General features: G+C 29.4%; 1 protein-coding gene across 5 annotated transcripts in view; it reads left to right on the top strand.

The window, feature by feature from the left end:
* Positions 1-947: 947 nt before the first annotated feature.
* The window catches only part of Ubr3 (Ubr3 ubiquitin ligase), an 89381-nt gene continuing 71336 nt past the window's right edge, over positions 948-18992 (top strand). For 4 of the 5 annotated variants that reach the window (XM_067052679.1, XM_067052678.1, XM_067052676.1 and 1 more), the window contains exons 1-8: positions 948-1504; positions 5661-5874; positions 6532-6660; positions 7132-7264; positions 8530-8665; positions 11951-12010; positions 15272-15405; positions 16828-17056. In XM_067052679.1, the coding sequence (XP_066908780.1) occupies positions 1285-1504; positions 5661-5874; positions 6532-6660; positions 7132-7264; positions 8530-8665; positions 11951-12010; positions 15272-15405; positions 16828-17056 (1255 nt within the window). In that variant the 5' untranslated portion in view covers positions 948-1284. The remainder of the gene's footprint in view (positions 1505-5660; positions 5875-6531; positions 6661-7131; positions 7265-8529; positions 8666-11950; positions 12011-15271; positions 15406-16827; positions 17057-18992) is intronic. The other variant, XM_067052677.1, reaches the window with a different exon arrangement.

Raw genomic sequence — 18992 nt, 5'->3', positions numbered from 1 at the left:
AGAATGAAGATATGCTTGGTGAAAACTTTACTACGGAAAAATAGAAGAAACTTTGTAGGAGAGCATCCAGGTTGAGAATGAATATGGAGAGGATCGCTAAATGAAAACAATATAACTTTAGCGTACGACTGGCTGCAGAACCATAAAGCTCGAGGAATCGACTTCTTACCTGTTAAGCTGTTCAAATATGGAGGAAGTGAACATTTCAAGACCTTAACTAAATATCGTCACTGTCTCGTGTGAGGAAACTGCAACATTCGGCTTTTACATACCAGTTCATACAAAATATTCTCAAACTCTTTGTTTCGCTGACTCCTCCCCTATTGCCAACATTAGTATAAACAGAATATAATATAATGTGTCATATTAAGTAACAATGATGGTAATTTTTGATCTTCAGAGGATTTAGCCCCAGAAATAATTTATTTTTAAAATTAATATCCTGACATTTTAGAGATATATGTATTAATTCAATTAGATTAGACATGGTACAATTAATCTGGGCCAGATTTCTCCAGAACCCACGACAAACAAAAAATATACAAAGATAGAAAATTATTAACCTCCTCCGAAGTAAAAAACTGACTACTTTCTGGCCTATAACTGAACTCATAACTGGCTATAAATTCAATTTTAACATAATAAGTTCTCTGCAGGGTGAATTTTCCATTTATTTTTTTTTATGTTCACTTAAGATTGTTCAACTATCGATATATGTTTTAAATCGATCAAATAAAAATAATTTATTTATATTGTTTTATAAAAAAATTCTAGTAACTAGAATCGAGTTATTTTAGATACATTATTCGTAAATGTTCTTGGTTGATTTATTTTTGAGGAAGATATAAGTGATGAATAGTTTTTTAATGAAGGCTGTGAATGAAGTGAGGTCGTGCCAATGCCATCTGAGAAGTTCCGAGTTCATTAGTCCTAATAATTTGTGTCCAGGGGAAGAAAAGAGTAGTGTGTATGTGGTGCAATGTAACTCGACTCAAACCTTTTAGAGTGTTACAACCTAAATTTATTTATTATAACAATGAAAATTTCCGCAATAATTTACGAATTCCAACCTGAATACTTAATTTTCCTATAAATATAAACATCAAAATGCTCCCGTCATTCAGTACTCAACAGTCGTCATTCGACCCTATCAATATTTTATAACCTTGTGCAGAAAATGCAGAAGTGGATTTGCAATTGGACGATATTTAGATTTTATTATTTCTCAATGCATTTTTATTTTTGACCTTCCAAAAGTAAGATCAGAAGAAATCAACAGCAAGAATGGAAACATCACCAGGATATGTGTTAATGAAGAAAGGTAAAAGAGGAGCTGCTGCATTTATTCATGCAGATTGTTCAAATGCTGCTCCAAGAAAAAGTCTTGATGATTTACTAGATATATTGTTGAATCCATCTAAAGCTATTGATGAATGGGATACAATTGACTGGTGCAAGTGGCTTATGGCTGGTGGAAGAACACCTGATGAATTTTCTAGTATAGGTATATAGCCCATTAAATACTCATGATCATTAGACATTTCAGTTTTGAATAAAATTTATCTGATGTCTCGTGCATCTACACTTTCTTGCCTCCTGAACAAGATGTTAGTGTAACATCAATGATTGGTTGTTTGTCATTGTTTCTGTTGTATTATTACTATTGAATATATTAATTGTTACAGTTTAATGCTATCTCAATTGTTTTGTGAATCAGTGTGAAAATAGTTGCCTATCAATAATGAGTTTTGATCTAAACTTTTTTGACAGATTAAGAATTTATCTATTATTTTCATTTAAGATATAAGTGCTGTTGAATTTAAGATATAAATTATATCGTTTGATTATTTACTGTCGTCATGTGCACACAATTTGCATAAATAAATTTTGTTCCAGATAAGTGATCATATTATTAATTAACTTGAGGTTCTATTAGGCCTTACTTTTGGTTTTTATCTAACCAGTTTTATTTATTAGTAAATAATGATAATTCTTAACCTTCATTATGCTTTCTGTTAGGTTCATATTAATGTAGTGTAAGTATTGGATTATCAAATAAAGTCCTATATATTAACAAAAATTCTATTCCATTCTGTGAAATTGAAATAAAATTCTTAAATTTTATTAAACTTAGGGGCAATGACCTTAAGACTTGTCCATAAGTGATATGGGTTCTATTAGTACATTTGCTTAGTTTATTTGATTAATAATAATTTTAATTCAAATAAGGTGAAATTTTTCAACTCTTTTACTGATTTTTCTACAAAATGGAAAACTAGATCAGGTTTGAACCATTATCCATCGTTATTCATTTATCAGTGATTTTCCAAATTCTTATCACCAAATGCCTTATTTTTTTATAATTTAAACACTTTTATTTAACTTTCCATAATGTTTTTGCTATTCCAGTATGATTTTCAATAAATGTAGTCCAGATAAAAAAGTAAGTAAGTGACATTTGGGTCAGGGATTTTTTAAGGAACAATGGCAAGGTTGATATGGATACTTGATGTTTCTGAATTTGTGATAAATCTTTGATATTTTAATGATTATAATTTTATTCTTTTCTTTAAATGACCACTTAATTATCTCATTCAGATTGCAATTCATCTGTTTCTCTTATTCAGTTCACTAGTCTTTAAATCTACCGGATATATCAGTTAAAATGACTTTTTTTCTGTATCTTATTGTTTTTTATTGTATTTAAGTTTCCAACAACATCTTTGTTGAATGGGGCTGACCTGATTAACATGATAAGAGTAAGACAATGTGAGACAATGATGAACTCATGGGCTTCTTTACCTGTCTAAAGGTTATCTCATTTTTTTAAAAAATTTAAATAAGAATAAAAGATTTGGTGGACTACCATTTGGGTAGGATAGGTATTATTAAATAAATCTGTTTTTAATCTGTGGCATAGATATCAATTTTATATCAGTTGTAAAATTCAATTACTATTTATATTAAATATGGGGAGCAATCTTTTTTTAAGATAATTCATAACCAAGTTTTGGTCGGGTTATGTCATATCTTATTTATAGGTTTTAATTCTGATGTAATATTATTTGTATTAAGCTAATTTTAATATTGAAATTTATTATATTTCAAAAGCTATCTTTCATTAATTGAATCATGGGCTGAAATAATATATGTCACAATTTAATTAAAATGGACCAAACATTGTCTGACTCTTATTTTCCTTTATTAGTGAGTTCCTTTGTGCTTATATTTTCAGTAATATTATCATTGACCCATAAACTATTCCATTATTTGATTAATTGTTTAATGTACACAATGTACAATGAAACAAACAAAAATAATATAACTAAAAATTGTAAAATACAACCTTATTTTAGCCAAGCAATTAATTAAGTTTTTGTTAACAATATCAAATGTACTTAAGCTGATGCAACAATATTTGTAGTTGGTTCGATTCCAATGAAACCAACTTTTTTTTTGTTTTAAAGGTTTTTTATTTTGAGTGAATCCTATTGGCTCATGATAAAATGATCAGCGACTAAAAAAAAAATATTAAAAATTAAAGAAGTTGGTGAGGGATGTGTTCAGGAAAGAAAAATGCAGAGATTAGAATACACTTTTAACAAAAGTTGAAGAAACATAAGTAGATGGGGAGATATAGATAATTTACAAGACTGAAAATACGGAAGTAAATTTGTGTTTATTACTCGAATGCTTTGATAGTGGCACTACTAAAAAAAAAGTTTTATTTTTTATTGAATGCTTTCCATTTATTATTCTGCAGACTTGGGTTACTTTGTAACAATTAGAATAACTTTGGGGTAGATTGTCATGGGACCTCAGCAGGGAAAGTAACCCCAATCTATGCTACTATTTTAAGAATAAATCAGATAAAACATCATTTTTTTTTAAGTTATGCCCTTATCAATTGAAAGCAGGAATATGAATCATGAAAAATGAAAATGAAAATAATGTAAAATAAAAGATATAGTAGAATATTTTATCAAAAATATATAAGTTAAGAATATATTGTGAAAAAAAAAATTATAAGATTAGGTGATAATCCTCTGTTGAAATCATTTAAGGAAAAATTAAAAAGGACTCCATTTCCAACCAACTTCTCGATTTATTTCTATATCAACAATACTTCCTTCATTATAGAAGTAGTACTTTAACTGGAATGAATGTAGTTAGGGATTGTGTTCAGATAGCAACCATGTATTGGGTTTTTCACTGATGAGATGTTCTATATTTTAAATCTTAATGTTTATGGAAGATTAAATTATTAGCTTTTGATTCCCAACAAATTATTTAGCATTGATAAACCAATGCTAATCCTTTTCTAACAGTGTTTGTTTTTTCCTTAAGTAGACTTACATACAAATTTTAGTTTTATTTTTAAACATGACTATGGCAACATACGATTTCCGAGTGATTTTGCATTATAAGTTGAAATTTTATCATTCCACCACCCAGGCAGTAAGGAATATCAAAGATGCCTTTGGTGAAAGGGATTCTTACGAAAAAACCATTTCTCATTGGTTTTCAAAATTTTGTTTAGGAGACACCCTTCTGAAATCTATTCTGTGGCCAGCCTCTTACATTAATCAAGGACGAATATGTTAAGGAATGTTTATTTTATATGTTATCTTGTTCTATCTCCTACGGATTACCACTTTTTTCTTAGCTTGGACAACTATATGTGAGGAAAATTGTTAGCAAATGATTCAGACATGAAAAATGTGTTTCCTGACTTAATCATTTACTTTAATTCATGACTTAAACTTTCTTAAATTTGGGCTAGAAAATTGGTTAGTCATTGGCTAAATTATGTTGAAAAAATGGTAAATATTTTGAATCAAATATATTTGATTTCTATGTTAATTTTTATTTACTTCCTGTTTCTAATAACTGTTCTCTGTTCCAATTACTTGCATGACAACAACTGATTCTATCATTCTCGTCTCTTTCATGAGTTGTTGAAAATTGGCATTTTATTCATTTATTTTTGTATTGTGACATTTTCAATAAGGCCTCAATATTTGGATTAAGTTGTGCAAGTAAAGAAAATTCTGCTTTTTCTTAGTTATTTAACATAACATTCTTAGGTATTTAGTTGATAGTTTTGAGGAAGTAATAATTTTTCTAATTGGAAAAGAAAAAGAAAGATGTACAGTATCTTATATCAGTTATATAATTGCTTAATATCTTCTTTAAAGTTTGTAATTTGAAAATTAATATTACTTTTTATAGTAATGTATTTAAAAGTTCATTTTTTCTTTATAATGATTGATATTGAGTTTATTATTATACAATATTTTTTTAACTACAGGTGAATTAGTGAATATGGCATAATTTATATATTTTAATTATTACAATATTGATTATAACTAAGAGAAGTAACTTAGTTTTAGCTTTATCTTTCCATTTATAATGAAACAAATTTTATATATATTGCTTTATTTCTTTCCTATTTTTAATTTAATTTTAAACGGTATTCCCCTGTGAGCTAAATTGAGAATTTATTGAAAATTCTTATAATCAATATTGTCTTTGTGATAAAATCTATATTTATCACTTAAAATATTTTATTTAATTGTGTACATTTAGGGTTATTTTTAGTGATAAGCTATCCATTTATTGTTATAATAATTTTAAACTTTTTTTTCTTTTCTTTTTAGTTCGTCGATATGATAATGCTACTACTTGTGGTTTAGTGTGGACTGCCAATTTTGTAGCTTATCGCTGTCGTACGTGTGGCATTTCACCATGTATGTCCCTCTGTGCTGAATGTTTTCAACGAGGTGACCACGATGGTCATGATTTTAATATGTTTCGCTCTCAAGCTGGTGGTGCTTGTGATTGTGGCGATACATCAGTTATGAAAGAAACTGGGTAAATTATTATTCTCTCTCTATTTTCTGATTATAACTTTTTATATCTTATTATATTATTATTGTTCTGGTTTAAATAACTGTAAACTTGCATTTCCTGATTATCTTAGATTTAATAGAATGTAGATGAGCAATGAAATCTTTAAGAGAATGAATTTTCATTTCAAACATTTATTACTTAAAATGGATGATTGTATTAGCTGCATGTATGGTAATTATGTCTTATGAAAAAACCAGTGCCTGAGTTGTGCAAATGAGAAACTGAATAAAAATCAGAAGAAAAAAAACTGCTAATTAACAGAATTTTATTAAGAGAACTATTGTAGTTCAATATTTTACAAAGAATATCATTTAAAACATCTTATACCAATATTTATGAATCTAAAACAAAGAGAAACTACTGCAAACATAGCTAAGAAATGAGTGGTAGGTCAAGAGCTCAGTGCTGAACATTAAAGTACTTAAGATATCAATGTAGGTCTAGTTAGTCTGGACCCATCAAAAGACGAAAGGGTTATTTGAAAGAATTTAGTTATAGTTAATTAATTATATTTTATTGTTAAAATATCTTTTGGGTTTATATGCTTATATAAGTAATAACTAACACAAGATTATTTATTCTTTTAGAAATAAATTATTTTATTGTATTTTTTATTAGGTTCTGTGATCGTCATGGGCCTATGTCACAAGTTAATAAACCGTCCGCTCCACATGACCTCATGTGTGTAACTGAGGCAGTGATGCCTCGAATTATCCTACGTTTAATACAACACCTTCGAGAGAGCAGGTAATTAGTCATTTCTATATAACTTAAAATTGTTTATTGTCACTGAAATAATTTATTTTATCATAATTTGTTTGGAAGTTATTTAAGAATTTAATATGTTTCTTTATTTAAAAAAACAAACCAAAAAAAACGTGGTTTTTATTAATACATAATTGGACTTTCATTCATTGGTATGTTTTCTAGATCCAAAATAAATTAACACCAACTACATAATTTTATGATAAACCTTGTTGGTAATAATGATAGTTTAAGCTTATTCTTAAGGTTCATTAGATAGAACTAAATATAATTATTTTAATGAAGAGCAAAGATTGTTAAATTTGTCAATAATTTGTGCATTTCATTATATCTGATTTAACTTTGTGTTATTAATGTTGATAAACTATGATATAATTGTGTAATACTAATTTATAATATTTTATTGTGCTTGTTTTCCTAATTTTTTTGTGACTTGGATAATTTCGTTTACAGTAAGCCTGGTGTCATCGATGCTCACTTAATGGCTATGCAAGATGCAGATCCCTTCCTCACGATGTTACACGACCTTAGTGCTATGGGCGCTGCAATGCGAAGAGTTATGACAGGAGCACTTACCAATCCTCAGGTTTGGATTCCTTCTTTTCTAAATTATTTTGAAATACCTATTATTAAATTACATTTAACTTACATAAAAGTAGATATATTTCGAGAAGAAAATGGTCATAGGTCTGGTAAGTAGAAATTAACACTAATAAGAATAACCTATTTTTTATGTGTCGACATTTCGGCCTGAATTTTAGGCCAGGGCTAAAGGAACAAAACCAGATAAAAACCATAACTAAAAACAAAAAATATAAAAAGCGGAAATAGTATAACAAGAAAATTAATTATTAATATTGTTTTTGTTCTTATTTATAAATTTCTGGTTATACTGTTTTGTTTTTATTTGTGTTTGTTTTCTCATTTTGTTTTTTAGCCCTAATGAAGGCCTTACAATTTAGGCTAAAATGTATAAACATATAAAATAAGTTACACTTAATTGTGTTATATTTTATTGATGGCACCCCTGACTCTCTTTTCCTCGAATTATATCTATTGTCAACTGTGAACACCTCATTTAACATAAATATCATTTTCCTTTTATTATTTTATTTTACAACATGATGCCCTCTTCCTGATCTGTCACTAATTAGTTACTTAATGATCAATCTTTTTTTTTCAATTGCCTTCAGATTATTCGATATAATAACCTGTTATTCATAACACAAATATTTCTCTCTTACTTACTTTGCAATGCTTCAAAATTATGAAATGTTGGGACAAATATTTCTTATCTAATCCATATAGTTACTATATTCTCTTATTGATTTTTGAATTTTGCAATGTAATTGATATTTAGCCAATCAAATTCAAGAATTTAAAAGTGTTAAATTTACAGTTCAATGGAAGTAAATAATAATAAACTTGAACCACTTGGTTTTATATTTTAAATGGGTAATAAATTAAAGGAAGTTGATTTTTCTTTGTTTTTTATTATACTTTACATGACTGATTCTGTACAAATTATTATTTAAAGGATTTCCTCTAAAAAGGTTCTGCTACAAAATTCTAAAAAAATCATATTTTAGAAGCAAAAGCAAAAGCTTCATTCTGACCTCATTTGACAAGTGCTTGTAATGAATCAATCCTTAAGGAAAGGCCCTTATGGGCCCAAACAGAAAATATGTTAATTTTGTCAAGTGTCAAACATTTCTACTAATACCTAAAAAGTTTAAAAATTTTTTAGAGGGAATTCTTCATTTAGTCAATTTTGATTAATTAAAATAAAGGTGACAGTAATTTTGTTAGTACATCCAATGTTTCTCACAAATTGACATCTTCGATTTTCAGGTTTATAAACAGTTAACAGACAGTTCGATGTTCCCTGAAGGATCAGAAATAGCAAAATATATGGAGGAAAGCCATAAAGTGTACGAAGATGCCGTTAAATCTTTACCAAACCCCGCACCAATGCAAGACTTTAAAGGTGAAAGAATTTTATGTAATTTATGTCTTCCTTACAACACAGAATTCATTAATTATTTCAAAGAGCCAATCAAGTTTTAATCCTTGATAGGTTAAAAAACCTACATTTATAAGACATGATTCGTAACATTCACCTATTTCTTGACCTATCTATCTTGGAAATTTTTGGACTGTTCAATTTTGATTAACTTTAACTTTTGTAATATTCATTCTTCATCTACATCAAAAACTATGCATATCTATTGTATATGCTTCTCTGTAATAATTATTATTAGGCTATATGGTCCTCTTTAGAATCATGTTCTTCTCGACAATCGACTTCTATTCTTTCTTGTCCCCCTTAACATCCTCCACAATGTCGTCCTCTTATATGCTTTCCACAAAGCACCCTGAGTACATGGCACTTTTGGTATCTTCCTGGGAGCATCCTTTGAACATGGGCTAGCCAGCCATTTTATGAAGACCGCAAGGTCAGGCCATCAATTTTTCATTCCTTTGGATTTTCAGGAGGATTCTCCCAGTATTTCAGAAGTCATTTACTCGCAGGGAACCAGAACCATTTCTCACAGCCACATTACAGTCTTGTAAACTATAAGCTATAGTTTGGCACGAGAGTCTCAGAAATTTTATAGTCTTCTGAACTGCCCAAAAGCATCTGTTCCCGGCATCCTTACTTTTATATCAGCTGCCATGTCATTTCTTGTGTTTTTTTATAACATCCAACTACTTAAATTCATGACGAACTTAAAAATAAAAGTTGCTGATCCTGAAGGTTACCTGGGGTAGTGGTAATGGCTTAGGGAAGGAAATTGGCTTGCCGTCAGGTTGCGATCAGTTGCTGCTGGTTGGGAGACCACTGGATTCATACTTTATGATTTATAGAAAATTAAAATCTTTTCCTGCATTTAATCTTGCTTGAATTTTCTTTCTTTTAGTTAATTTAAATTACAAATCCTAAAACTTTTAAATTTTAATTATTACATATATAAATATATCCCCTCTTGTGTTCATCTTGTAAATCATTTCCATTAATTTTTATTGAATTTTATTTATTGACATTTTCAACTTTATTTATATAAAAATACTTCTAATAAATTTGATGTTAGTTTATAATGATATGATACAGACTTGTAGATATACTAGCCATTGGTAGTACTAATCCATTAATACTGCTAGCTTTAGCTAATTCTATTGTTGGAATAGAATTGGTTTAGATGTATTATATTATGAAGTATATATATGCATTCTCTTCTGGGGAAGGAATATTTTCGTAGCCTATATTTGAAATTTGTTTTTTTATATTCATTCTTTTGGGAGATTGTCTTACTAGTGTTTTTCAGTTAATGTTATGTACATCTTATATCAATATTGAATACTTTGTAATTTTGAAAGTAATTGGAAAATATATTAAATAATCTGAAATTATTAATCTTTGTATAATGTATATTATTTTTTTAAATAAGCAAAACTATCTAGCTTGGAATGAAAAACTACAACATCCTTGAATAGAGAAAATTTTAATTGAGCTAGTTCTATACATTTCCCTACATAAATACATTAAAAGACCATTATCATATTTGTATCTACTTGCTGTCATGTCATATATACGATATTTTTTTTACACCATTTCTCTCTCTCATATTATCTTTAATTCATATTGTTTCTTCTTGTTGCCATGATTTGTTTCATGATTGATTTTCAACTTTTCCCAATGTTGTGAAAATAGAGATGATATTTCAGAAGCATAGAATCCGCCAATCAAACCAGACAGTTTTTGAATGGATTACTGATTGTAGTGAGGAGTGATCCTGGCCTTGTGGAGGGTATTGGTCTCAAACCTCAGGATATGGAGGTTCATATGCAATGTTGGGCCTATGAACAACGTGTCTGAGCCTTTGATGTTCTTTAGAAATAGCAATTCTGTACCTGTATTACACAGTTTTTTTTTTTCATTTTCGTTTAGATTTTAATATTCCTCCCAGACCAATTCAATCTCAGAGCATTATTCTTTTGCGAGGATGTCCAATAGGATTAACTTATAGGACTGTTCTTCATGAACTATAAGAATACAGCTGAGACTTAAATTTCTCCCACACTTCTTCCTCTTAATTCCTGCACCGTCAAGCGTGGAGTTGGAGTCTCAGTCCATCCGACCTACTGGTCCCTGTCCCTGGCTAATCTTCTCATCTCCAGCTGATGTGTCCATGTGTCCTCTTGCTGCCCCTAGTTTTCCGACATAATCAGAGTACATGCACCTGGGTTTGCCATGAGGCAGTCTTCCTTTTTCCTTTGAATCATAATTTCTCCCACACAAAATTGTTGTAGTTGAAGAATTTACAAGAAGGTTGTAGAAACCGTTTGAGGGATAATGAATAAAGATGCTAGAACAATTGTTTGACCTTATTTTTATTTTAATTGTTATTTTATGTTCACTTGATACCAACCCCACAATCTTTGTCAAAGTATCCTGATCTAACTCTCAAAATTTCCGTCAAAATAATTTTTTAAACTGTTGATACATTTCAAGAATTTTAGGATCTTCTTGTTCAAGGCCTTTCATTCCAAATCTCTTCTATTTTAGGCCAATCTCCCAACCATTATGTAAAGTAGTACAGTCAACAGAAGCTTAGTCAAGTATAAATAATTTTTATGCCTGGTGAACAGAGGTGCTGTACCATAGGTCTAGAGAAAATAATATGAAGGCTAAGGTTTACAAATGTCAACGAGGTGTTGCTTAGCTGTCATAGACTGCTGTTATAGACTGTATTCACCTATTTGATTTTTGATAATATTGCTAATTCACTAGGTCTCTTGACGTTAATCCAGTTGTTGATTGTTCTCTCAGAAGTTTACTGTTTCAGTTTTATTATAGCATAGATTTCAAGTAGAAAATGGAGGTTAATCTTATTATAGTCTAGATATCATAGTAGAAAACTGATGTTAATCTTATTTTTGTAGTTATCGTAGTTTTATTTTTTAACATAGGCTACTATTGATTAGTAAAATCCTCTATAATTCTGAGCATTAGTTGTGTGAAGTAATTTTTTTGTTTTTAGAATTAGTGACTTCTGTTCTCTTGAAACTTCTGTTGCATTCTTATTTCATTTAGATTATTTAGCAGCATGGGCGTTGCCAGTTGATGAATTCATTGTCTTCCGATTCTCGTGCATATATTGTGGATCTGGTGATGCCCTTGCTCCATTTAGTTCATTCTAGTATTTATCTTTATTTTATTTTTCTTTAAGTTTTGTTAATTTTTACTTTTTTTTTTTTTTAATTCTTGCAGTATGTTCAAAACAGAAGATGTTTATAGATATGAATGAACTTATTACGAGAACGATTAAAGGTAAGTGATTTACGATGAGAAAATCTAGAAAATTAAATTTTCCTACAAAACAAATTATTTTCTTATTATTTTATAAACATTTTTATCATCGGGAGCTGTGACAATAAATTTCTCTGTTTTATTTTAAACATCTAGTTTTTTTTTTCTAATGGTACTCTTCTTCTAAATACTATGGCTGATATTTCTGTATTGAAATACATTTTAGCATCTTAAAATTTGTCTTGGGTGCATAAATATTAGGTAGTTTACAAATTATATCGTCTAGTCTGATAAATTAAAAAAATTGAATGATATTTTACTAAAGCTTCTTTTTAGATGTTTAGTTACTTTAAATAAAGAAAAAAAATTACTTTCATGCTAGTCAATTTGAGTAGAAATAATCAACTAAAGTTGACAAGACTAGAATTTTTTTTAGATGATAATTTACCTTGACATATTACATGACCTTTTAATTATGTAACTCCACTCTACTAAATATAAAATATTTAAAATACAAACTTAAATTAAACCAATATTTTTACGTTGTTCTAAAAGTAAACTCTCATGCTGTGACAAAACTTCATAGTACCAAACACATTTTGGTCTAAAAAAGTTTAAATAAACACTTCTTACCAATTATGGTTCAAATCATATTATTCATGACTAGCTTTGTTTATTTTTTCATTTTATATTTCTTCTCATTCATATCTTTATAAGGTTGCTCTGTTGTGTTTTGCATTGCAAGGCTCAGTTTACTTTAGTGATGTATTTTTTGACATGGGTTAAGTTTTCGGTTAGAGTTTGGCATCTGGGATTAGTTTCAAAACTTGTAAAATGCTACCAACTAATGCTTTTATAGAATGGTTATAATCTTCTGTGTGAAAGCTAACTGCACCCAAACCAATATTCATTTATTTTTTTTCCCAATTAGTTTATTGAAACTTTGTATGTTTCTTTTGCAATTACTGATGTTGGTGTGTGTAGCTGATCGTTGAGTGAATCCTGTAGATACTTAATGTCTACTCCCAATGGCTGGCTAGAGATTCCTGTCCAGTCTGAACCAAAATAGTAATGTCAAGATCATTTTTCCAGACCGCTACAAAATAAAAATTTACTAAATTAGGTGGGAATCGATCTCTCACCACTCCAAACCAGCACTATGAAATCAATATTTCATAACATACTCGCCCTTCATGGACTCCTTATTATCTTCTCTTAGATTGAATGTCTATTGACTCACAAAACTATCACATATCCTATCCCAACCTTAATTCCAAAACCTCCTATTATAAAACTAGATACATTTGACACTTGTAAAACATGGTAATTGAATTTTTTTTAGAATTGAAGTTTTTGGCATCACTGACTTTTTTAAGGCTGATCTCATAAATTTTTCTTTAGAGAATAATGTTGATATTAAGTTACAGTGTTACTTCTGTTTGAACATACAACATCGTAATTAACAGGCATATTAACATTTTAAAAGCTTTTGTTTTGTCAATGACCATGCTTTATGACCAAATGTAATTTGAAAGTTTTGGAATTATATCATTCATTCATTCAGCATTTATGATATCTTTGATTCTTTATTTTTATTATTATTATTATTTTTCTATAGTTTTAAACTATTTACTAACTTTAATTCTAGTTACATGAAAATGAAGTAAGGCTAATTTACATTAGGAGATAATAAGTGTTATGTTTTCACAAATTATAATTATTAGATCATTTTGATTTTTTTGATGATTTAATTGATGTCAATTAAATACTTAAATTGAGAAATAGGTATATTAATATCATTTAAATATTGTGAAGAATCTTTGAAATTAGAACATTTATTTTTATTTTTGCTTAAAATTATTTAGGTTAATATTCTTAATTCTAAGTACAATTTATGTGAGCTATTGTTATTTTTGATTCAATAAATTCTTCATTTTTCGTCCTCAACACTCAATGTAGATATGTCAGCACTGATGACTTTTTTGAACAAATTTTTTATTACCTTTTCTCTCTTTGAAATATAAATAAGTGAATGGTTTTTACTTATTATTATAAACTTTTATCCTAAGCCACAGTAAGTAGACTGCCTCTCTCTCTCATTGCCCAATACAAGTTGCTTTTTGATTTTAATTCATTTCCATCTTGTTTTGTATTTCTTAAGCATATAAATGTTGAAATATGGTTCTCATCCAGGTCTGTCTGGAGGAGGTATTTTTGGAGAAGTTCCTGTCACTAGGCGGAAACAAGCCACCCCTCAGCCCTGCTAAGATTGCCAGGGAATCATTCATTCTTATTCAACAGGTTCTCCCACTTCTCACCTTCCACTTGGACTTTGTGTTTGACCTTTGTCCTGTCCTTATAGCAAGAGCATATAATACATTCTTGTTGTTCTATAAGATAGTTGTCTAACAGCCAGATTCTGTGCACAACCGAATGTTGCCAATTTGTCAGCTGGTTCATTGCCATGTATACCAGCATGGCCTAGTATACATTGCAGAGTTATAATCCTGCATCTTTTTCTCTGGACAGCTGCTTCCTGTTCCTAGACTTTTTTCAATGGGTAACTCTGAAATCTCTGATGTTGGTAATTTCTGTACAATGGCTTTAGAATCGCTGGAGATTATGGTGTTTTCATCTCTGTCTATCATGGCTTCCATTGCAAGGTAAATAAGGTACATTTCCCTGTGATAATTGTCGCATCCAGCTCTGAAATGGTATGACAGTTGAAAGTAACTTGAATAAACACCCGCTCAGGTGCAGGCCCATCTATATAAATGTGAAGCCTCTATTGTTCTATGAGGTATTCCTCATGAATAGGTTTTAGCGTTGCAGTTCTAAGCTCAGATTTATGACAATCCATCTTAAGTGACTTTACATAAGTCGCCCGTAGGCAGTTTTGTACTTTGGTATGTAGTAGATGCTTACATTATGTTTTTCCTTGGTTAATAAAAACATTATTTAGTCTCCCATCACAGCAGTATAAACAGAAATAAATAAACTATGAAAAGACTTATTTGTCCAGGATTTAGTTGTATTCAAATTTTCCTAAATCAGATAAATCTTATTATTAGTATTTGATAAAATTATTGCTAATGTTATTTTTTTCACCTACTAGGCTCAATCTCACATCATCATGAGAACTAAATAAATAAATTCATTTATTTTTAATGTATTGCAAGGATTTTTTATTTTATGTTTTCAGATCAACTCAAAATTATTCAATAATTTATTTTCATGACAACATAGCATTGTAATCAAACAAAATTATTTGTTTTGTTTTAGACATTGCTGCCCTCCAAGAAGTATTAGTACATAGAACGTTCCTAGAGGAGCTCGTATTTTGGACTGTTAAGTTTGAGTTTCCTCAAAAAGTAGTTTGTTTACTATTGAACATGCTGCCAGATCCTGACTATAAGGTAAGCCTGGTTAATGTTTCCTCTTTTGTCTTCTATGACTAGTTTGTACTTTGCAGAAAGAATCAATTAAATATATTCTAAGTTTGACATATTTATCCTTAAACTTTTTCAATAATGAACTCATTTCTTTCCATTTTTATACAGAAAATGATCTGATTCTGAATTTGAATTTGATTTTTATTTAATTTCCTTATTACTCAGGTAAGGAGAGTATTTTAATCAAGTCTAATTTTCAATTTGCACTTTTGAACGGATGTATCCATTTTAAAGACCCCTAATTGAAAAAAATAAATTATTTTTGGAGAAGTTCCTGTCACTAGGCGGAAATAAGCCACCTCACAGCTCTGCTAAGATTGCCAGGGAATCAGGAGGATTATAGCCTCCTGATAGCTGTTTACCAAATAACATTCCCTATGTGCAATACCTGCTGTTAAACCTGTTTTAATGTAAACTGTGGTGCCAAAATGGCTATAACAATTTTAATGGAACTTACTTAAGGTCATCTACATAAAGACCCTTAACTTTTCATATATAGCATAAATCCTCATGAAAATGAAGTGAAAAAAGTTATGAAATGAAGAAAATTTATTTGGGCTCAACTAAAAATATATATATTTTATGGTAAATTACGTGAATCTCTATCTGCTAAGTAATAAAATTACCTAAACTAGAAAAAAAAGTTCATCAAAATTGGATCATCGGTATTATCACAGATATTGCTTATGTAATTTAGATATGTTTTTGTTTATAAATTATTTTAAACTTTCCATTATAGTTATGATATCAACTTGAAGTAGTGCTCTTGGTTGTAGGATATTTTTATTCATTATAAATTGTGTTTAACGATTTTATAATAGTCGCTGTTTCATACATTGATATTTAGGATAGTGATGCCCAAGTGGAGAATTCTTGGGAAAACAATAGATCAGTTTCTGAGCCATCAACATAAACCTATTTGATCGCTATTGTATCCATGTTTATACTCTCGCCTTCTGTTACAAGCTAGCTACAGACATACAGTGAGAAGAGTTGGTTAGAAATTGATTTTGGTATGGAAAGATAGCATAGAAGAAACTAGATAGAACTAGATTGAATTAGTGCTCCATGCTAACTCAGGCTTATCTTCATTTTGCCTGAGCACATCAAATGGGAATATAGGCAATGAAAATAACATAACAGAAACTATTATTATGTTATGTTAACTGTTATTATATTGTATCAACATAAACTGTACTGATGTTAATTACTGAAAGATAATAGTCATTTACTATCAGTTGACTCATTTTAATTGTCTGTTTAGTTATAATTTCTTGTCGAATCATGTTTAAGATATTGCTACTCATAGTTTTTATAACTGATTTCCTACAGTTCCACTATTTAATTGATAATGGTATTATGTAATAAATTATTTTCTTTTTACAGGAAGCTTTGACGCAAGCCTTTGTTCTTCATTATTCTCGTATTTCGATGATGCTTGAAAAGTCAAACGATCCTGACACTCTTTCAAATAGAGTCGTACATGTTTCCGTCCAGCTATTTTCTAATGAAGCATTGGCTCTTCGAATGTCTGAGCGTCTTAGTCTCCTCCACGTGATGGTTATATCACTCAAATATATGATGATTAAAATTCTAGTTCCAAGTATGCTTCATGGTAGGTAGTTTATAGCTATAATTTTATTTAGATTATGTGTTCTTATTTTATAATGTTTTAAGAAAAAAATTTAATTGTTAAAATTGCTTGTTTTAATCAAAGATAGTATTTCAAGGATCAAAGAAAAATCCTAAAATATTGCTCTTAATTAATAATAATATTCTTTATTTTTCTTGGGACTGATCTCTTTAGAATATTCCAGGTGTCAGAATAAGGCTTTAGAGCCTTAGAGTAAAATAGAAATAAAATTATAAACCATTATAAGTGTAATTATAATTATGAATTTGAAAAGATATAAAGTAAATAACAATTAACAGAATATATAAAGTAAAAATAGAACAGATAAAATAAAACTATATCATTAGGTGACTAACTTCGAATAAAAAAAGAAAAAAAATTCAAGAATGAAAAAGAATCAAATACAAGTAAACTAAAAATGTTAAACAAAAAGGTACAATTACTGTTGATATATTTATTTACAAGTTTAAATAAAAATAAAAATTATCAAATTCAGAAAATAAATAAACCAACATAAATGTAATGAAATAAAATAAATCCTCTAACAAATAATAAATCTTAAATGCATAATAATGAAGTAGCGATAATTATGTGAATATGCATACGTATTCACATGCACACATTCATATACATATATATGCTTATAGATTTTTTTATAAATATTTTTAAAATTCCAATAAAATTTATGTTAAATATTATTTCTCCCTCCATCTATCTATATCTTATTTGAAACTTTTAATTGTTATTCTTCCGGAATCGGGAGGACAGAAAGTGGTTGAAAATATGGGATTTGAAGATTGGAAGGGTAATACAACAAAGAATGAAGGAGGAAATAGAATTCCATTGGGAAGAGGAACAAATGAAGAAAGGCAGCGGTTCAATGGGCAGCTACATATAAGTCTGAAGGCCATGAGCATGTGTTGCGGGAATGTACTGAGGATTTAAATTGAAGTATATCAGAGTTTTATGATGGACGGCAGGATTGAATAATTTGGTAGGGGAAGGATGTAATGAAATATTTACGATGGAAGGAGAGGTAAAGGGGTGAACAGCATCGCATTTTAAGCTTTTGGTTGTTAGTAAAACAAACCTATTAATCTCTCGCTGTATAATATGAGCATATTAGAGAGGACGCTCTTAACACTTCTGGAATATTATGTTAACATTTTTCTAAGTTATGGCTATTTTTTGGGACTTTCTTTGTGGTTACTGAATGTGTTTTTGGCTCACTAAAAATTATAGTTATGTTGATCATAAATCAGAGATTTATGACTCAATTTAATATGTTAATGTTCTTTATCATATTTTATTCAAATTAAAAAAAAATATTGGCCCAACTTAAAAGTATGGAATTTTCGTATATTGGTTCCATGGAGCTCAATGATTTATTCCACTCTTATTATACCTAATAAATACTAATACTCTGAACATTTTTTCGTTTTCTATTGGCCTATACACTTTATTGATCCTTAGCTGCCTCCACCTCTGCCTGTCTTGGGCGATGGCCTTTCAGTTTATTATGAAGTGTTTAATGATGTTCTGCTTGATCCTTTCCACCCATCTAAGTTTCGGCCTACCTCTTGGTCTGGTTCCTATTATTGAGGCATTCATGGTTAGGAAGAGAGGGCCTGTTGGTTGGCTTCTTACCACATTTCCTGCCCATTTAACCTCTTCACTTTCATATCAAGCCTGATCAATTGATTTGTATCTGATATTAATTCCTTATTCGTATTCCTTCTGCAAATCCCCAATTCCTGGTCCTACTTTGGGCCCACTATTACCCTGAGAACTTTATGTTAAACCTTGAGTCTTAACTCATAACATTGGGGCTACAAAATTTTAATTTAACTACATTCAAGAAACACACAAAGCTGTGCCAAGAACTGTTGTCACAACATTCAGAGTGGTCCAAATGGAC

Source organism: Halyomorpha halys, unplaced genomic scaffold, assembly GCF_000696795.3.
Source record: "Halyomorpha halys isolate HHAL.00 unplaced genomic scaffold, Hhal_1.1 Scaffold1348.1, whole genome shotgun sequence".
NCBI lineage: Eukaryota > Metazoa > Arthropoda > Insecta > Hemiptera > Pentatomidae > Halyomorpha > Halyomorpha halys.
The sequence above is the reverse complement of the archived record's forward strand: the minus strand, read 5'-3'. Positions and strand labels throughout refer to the sequence as shown.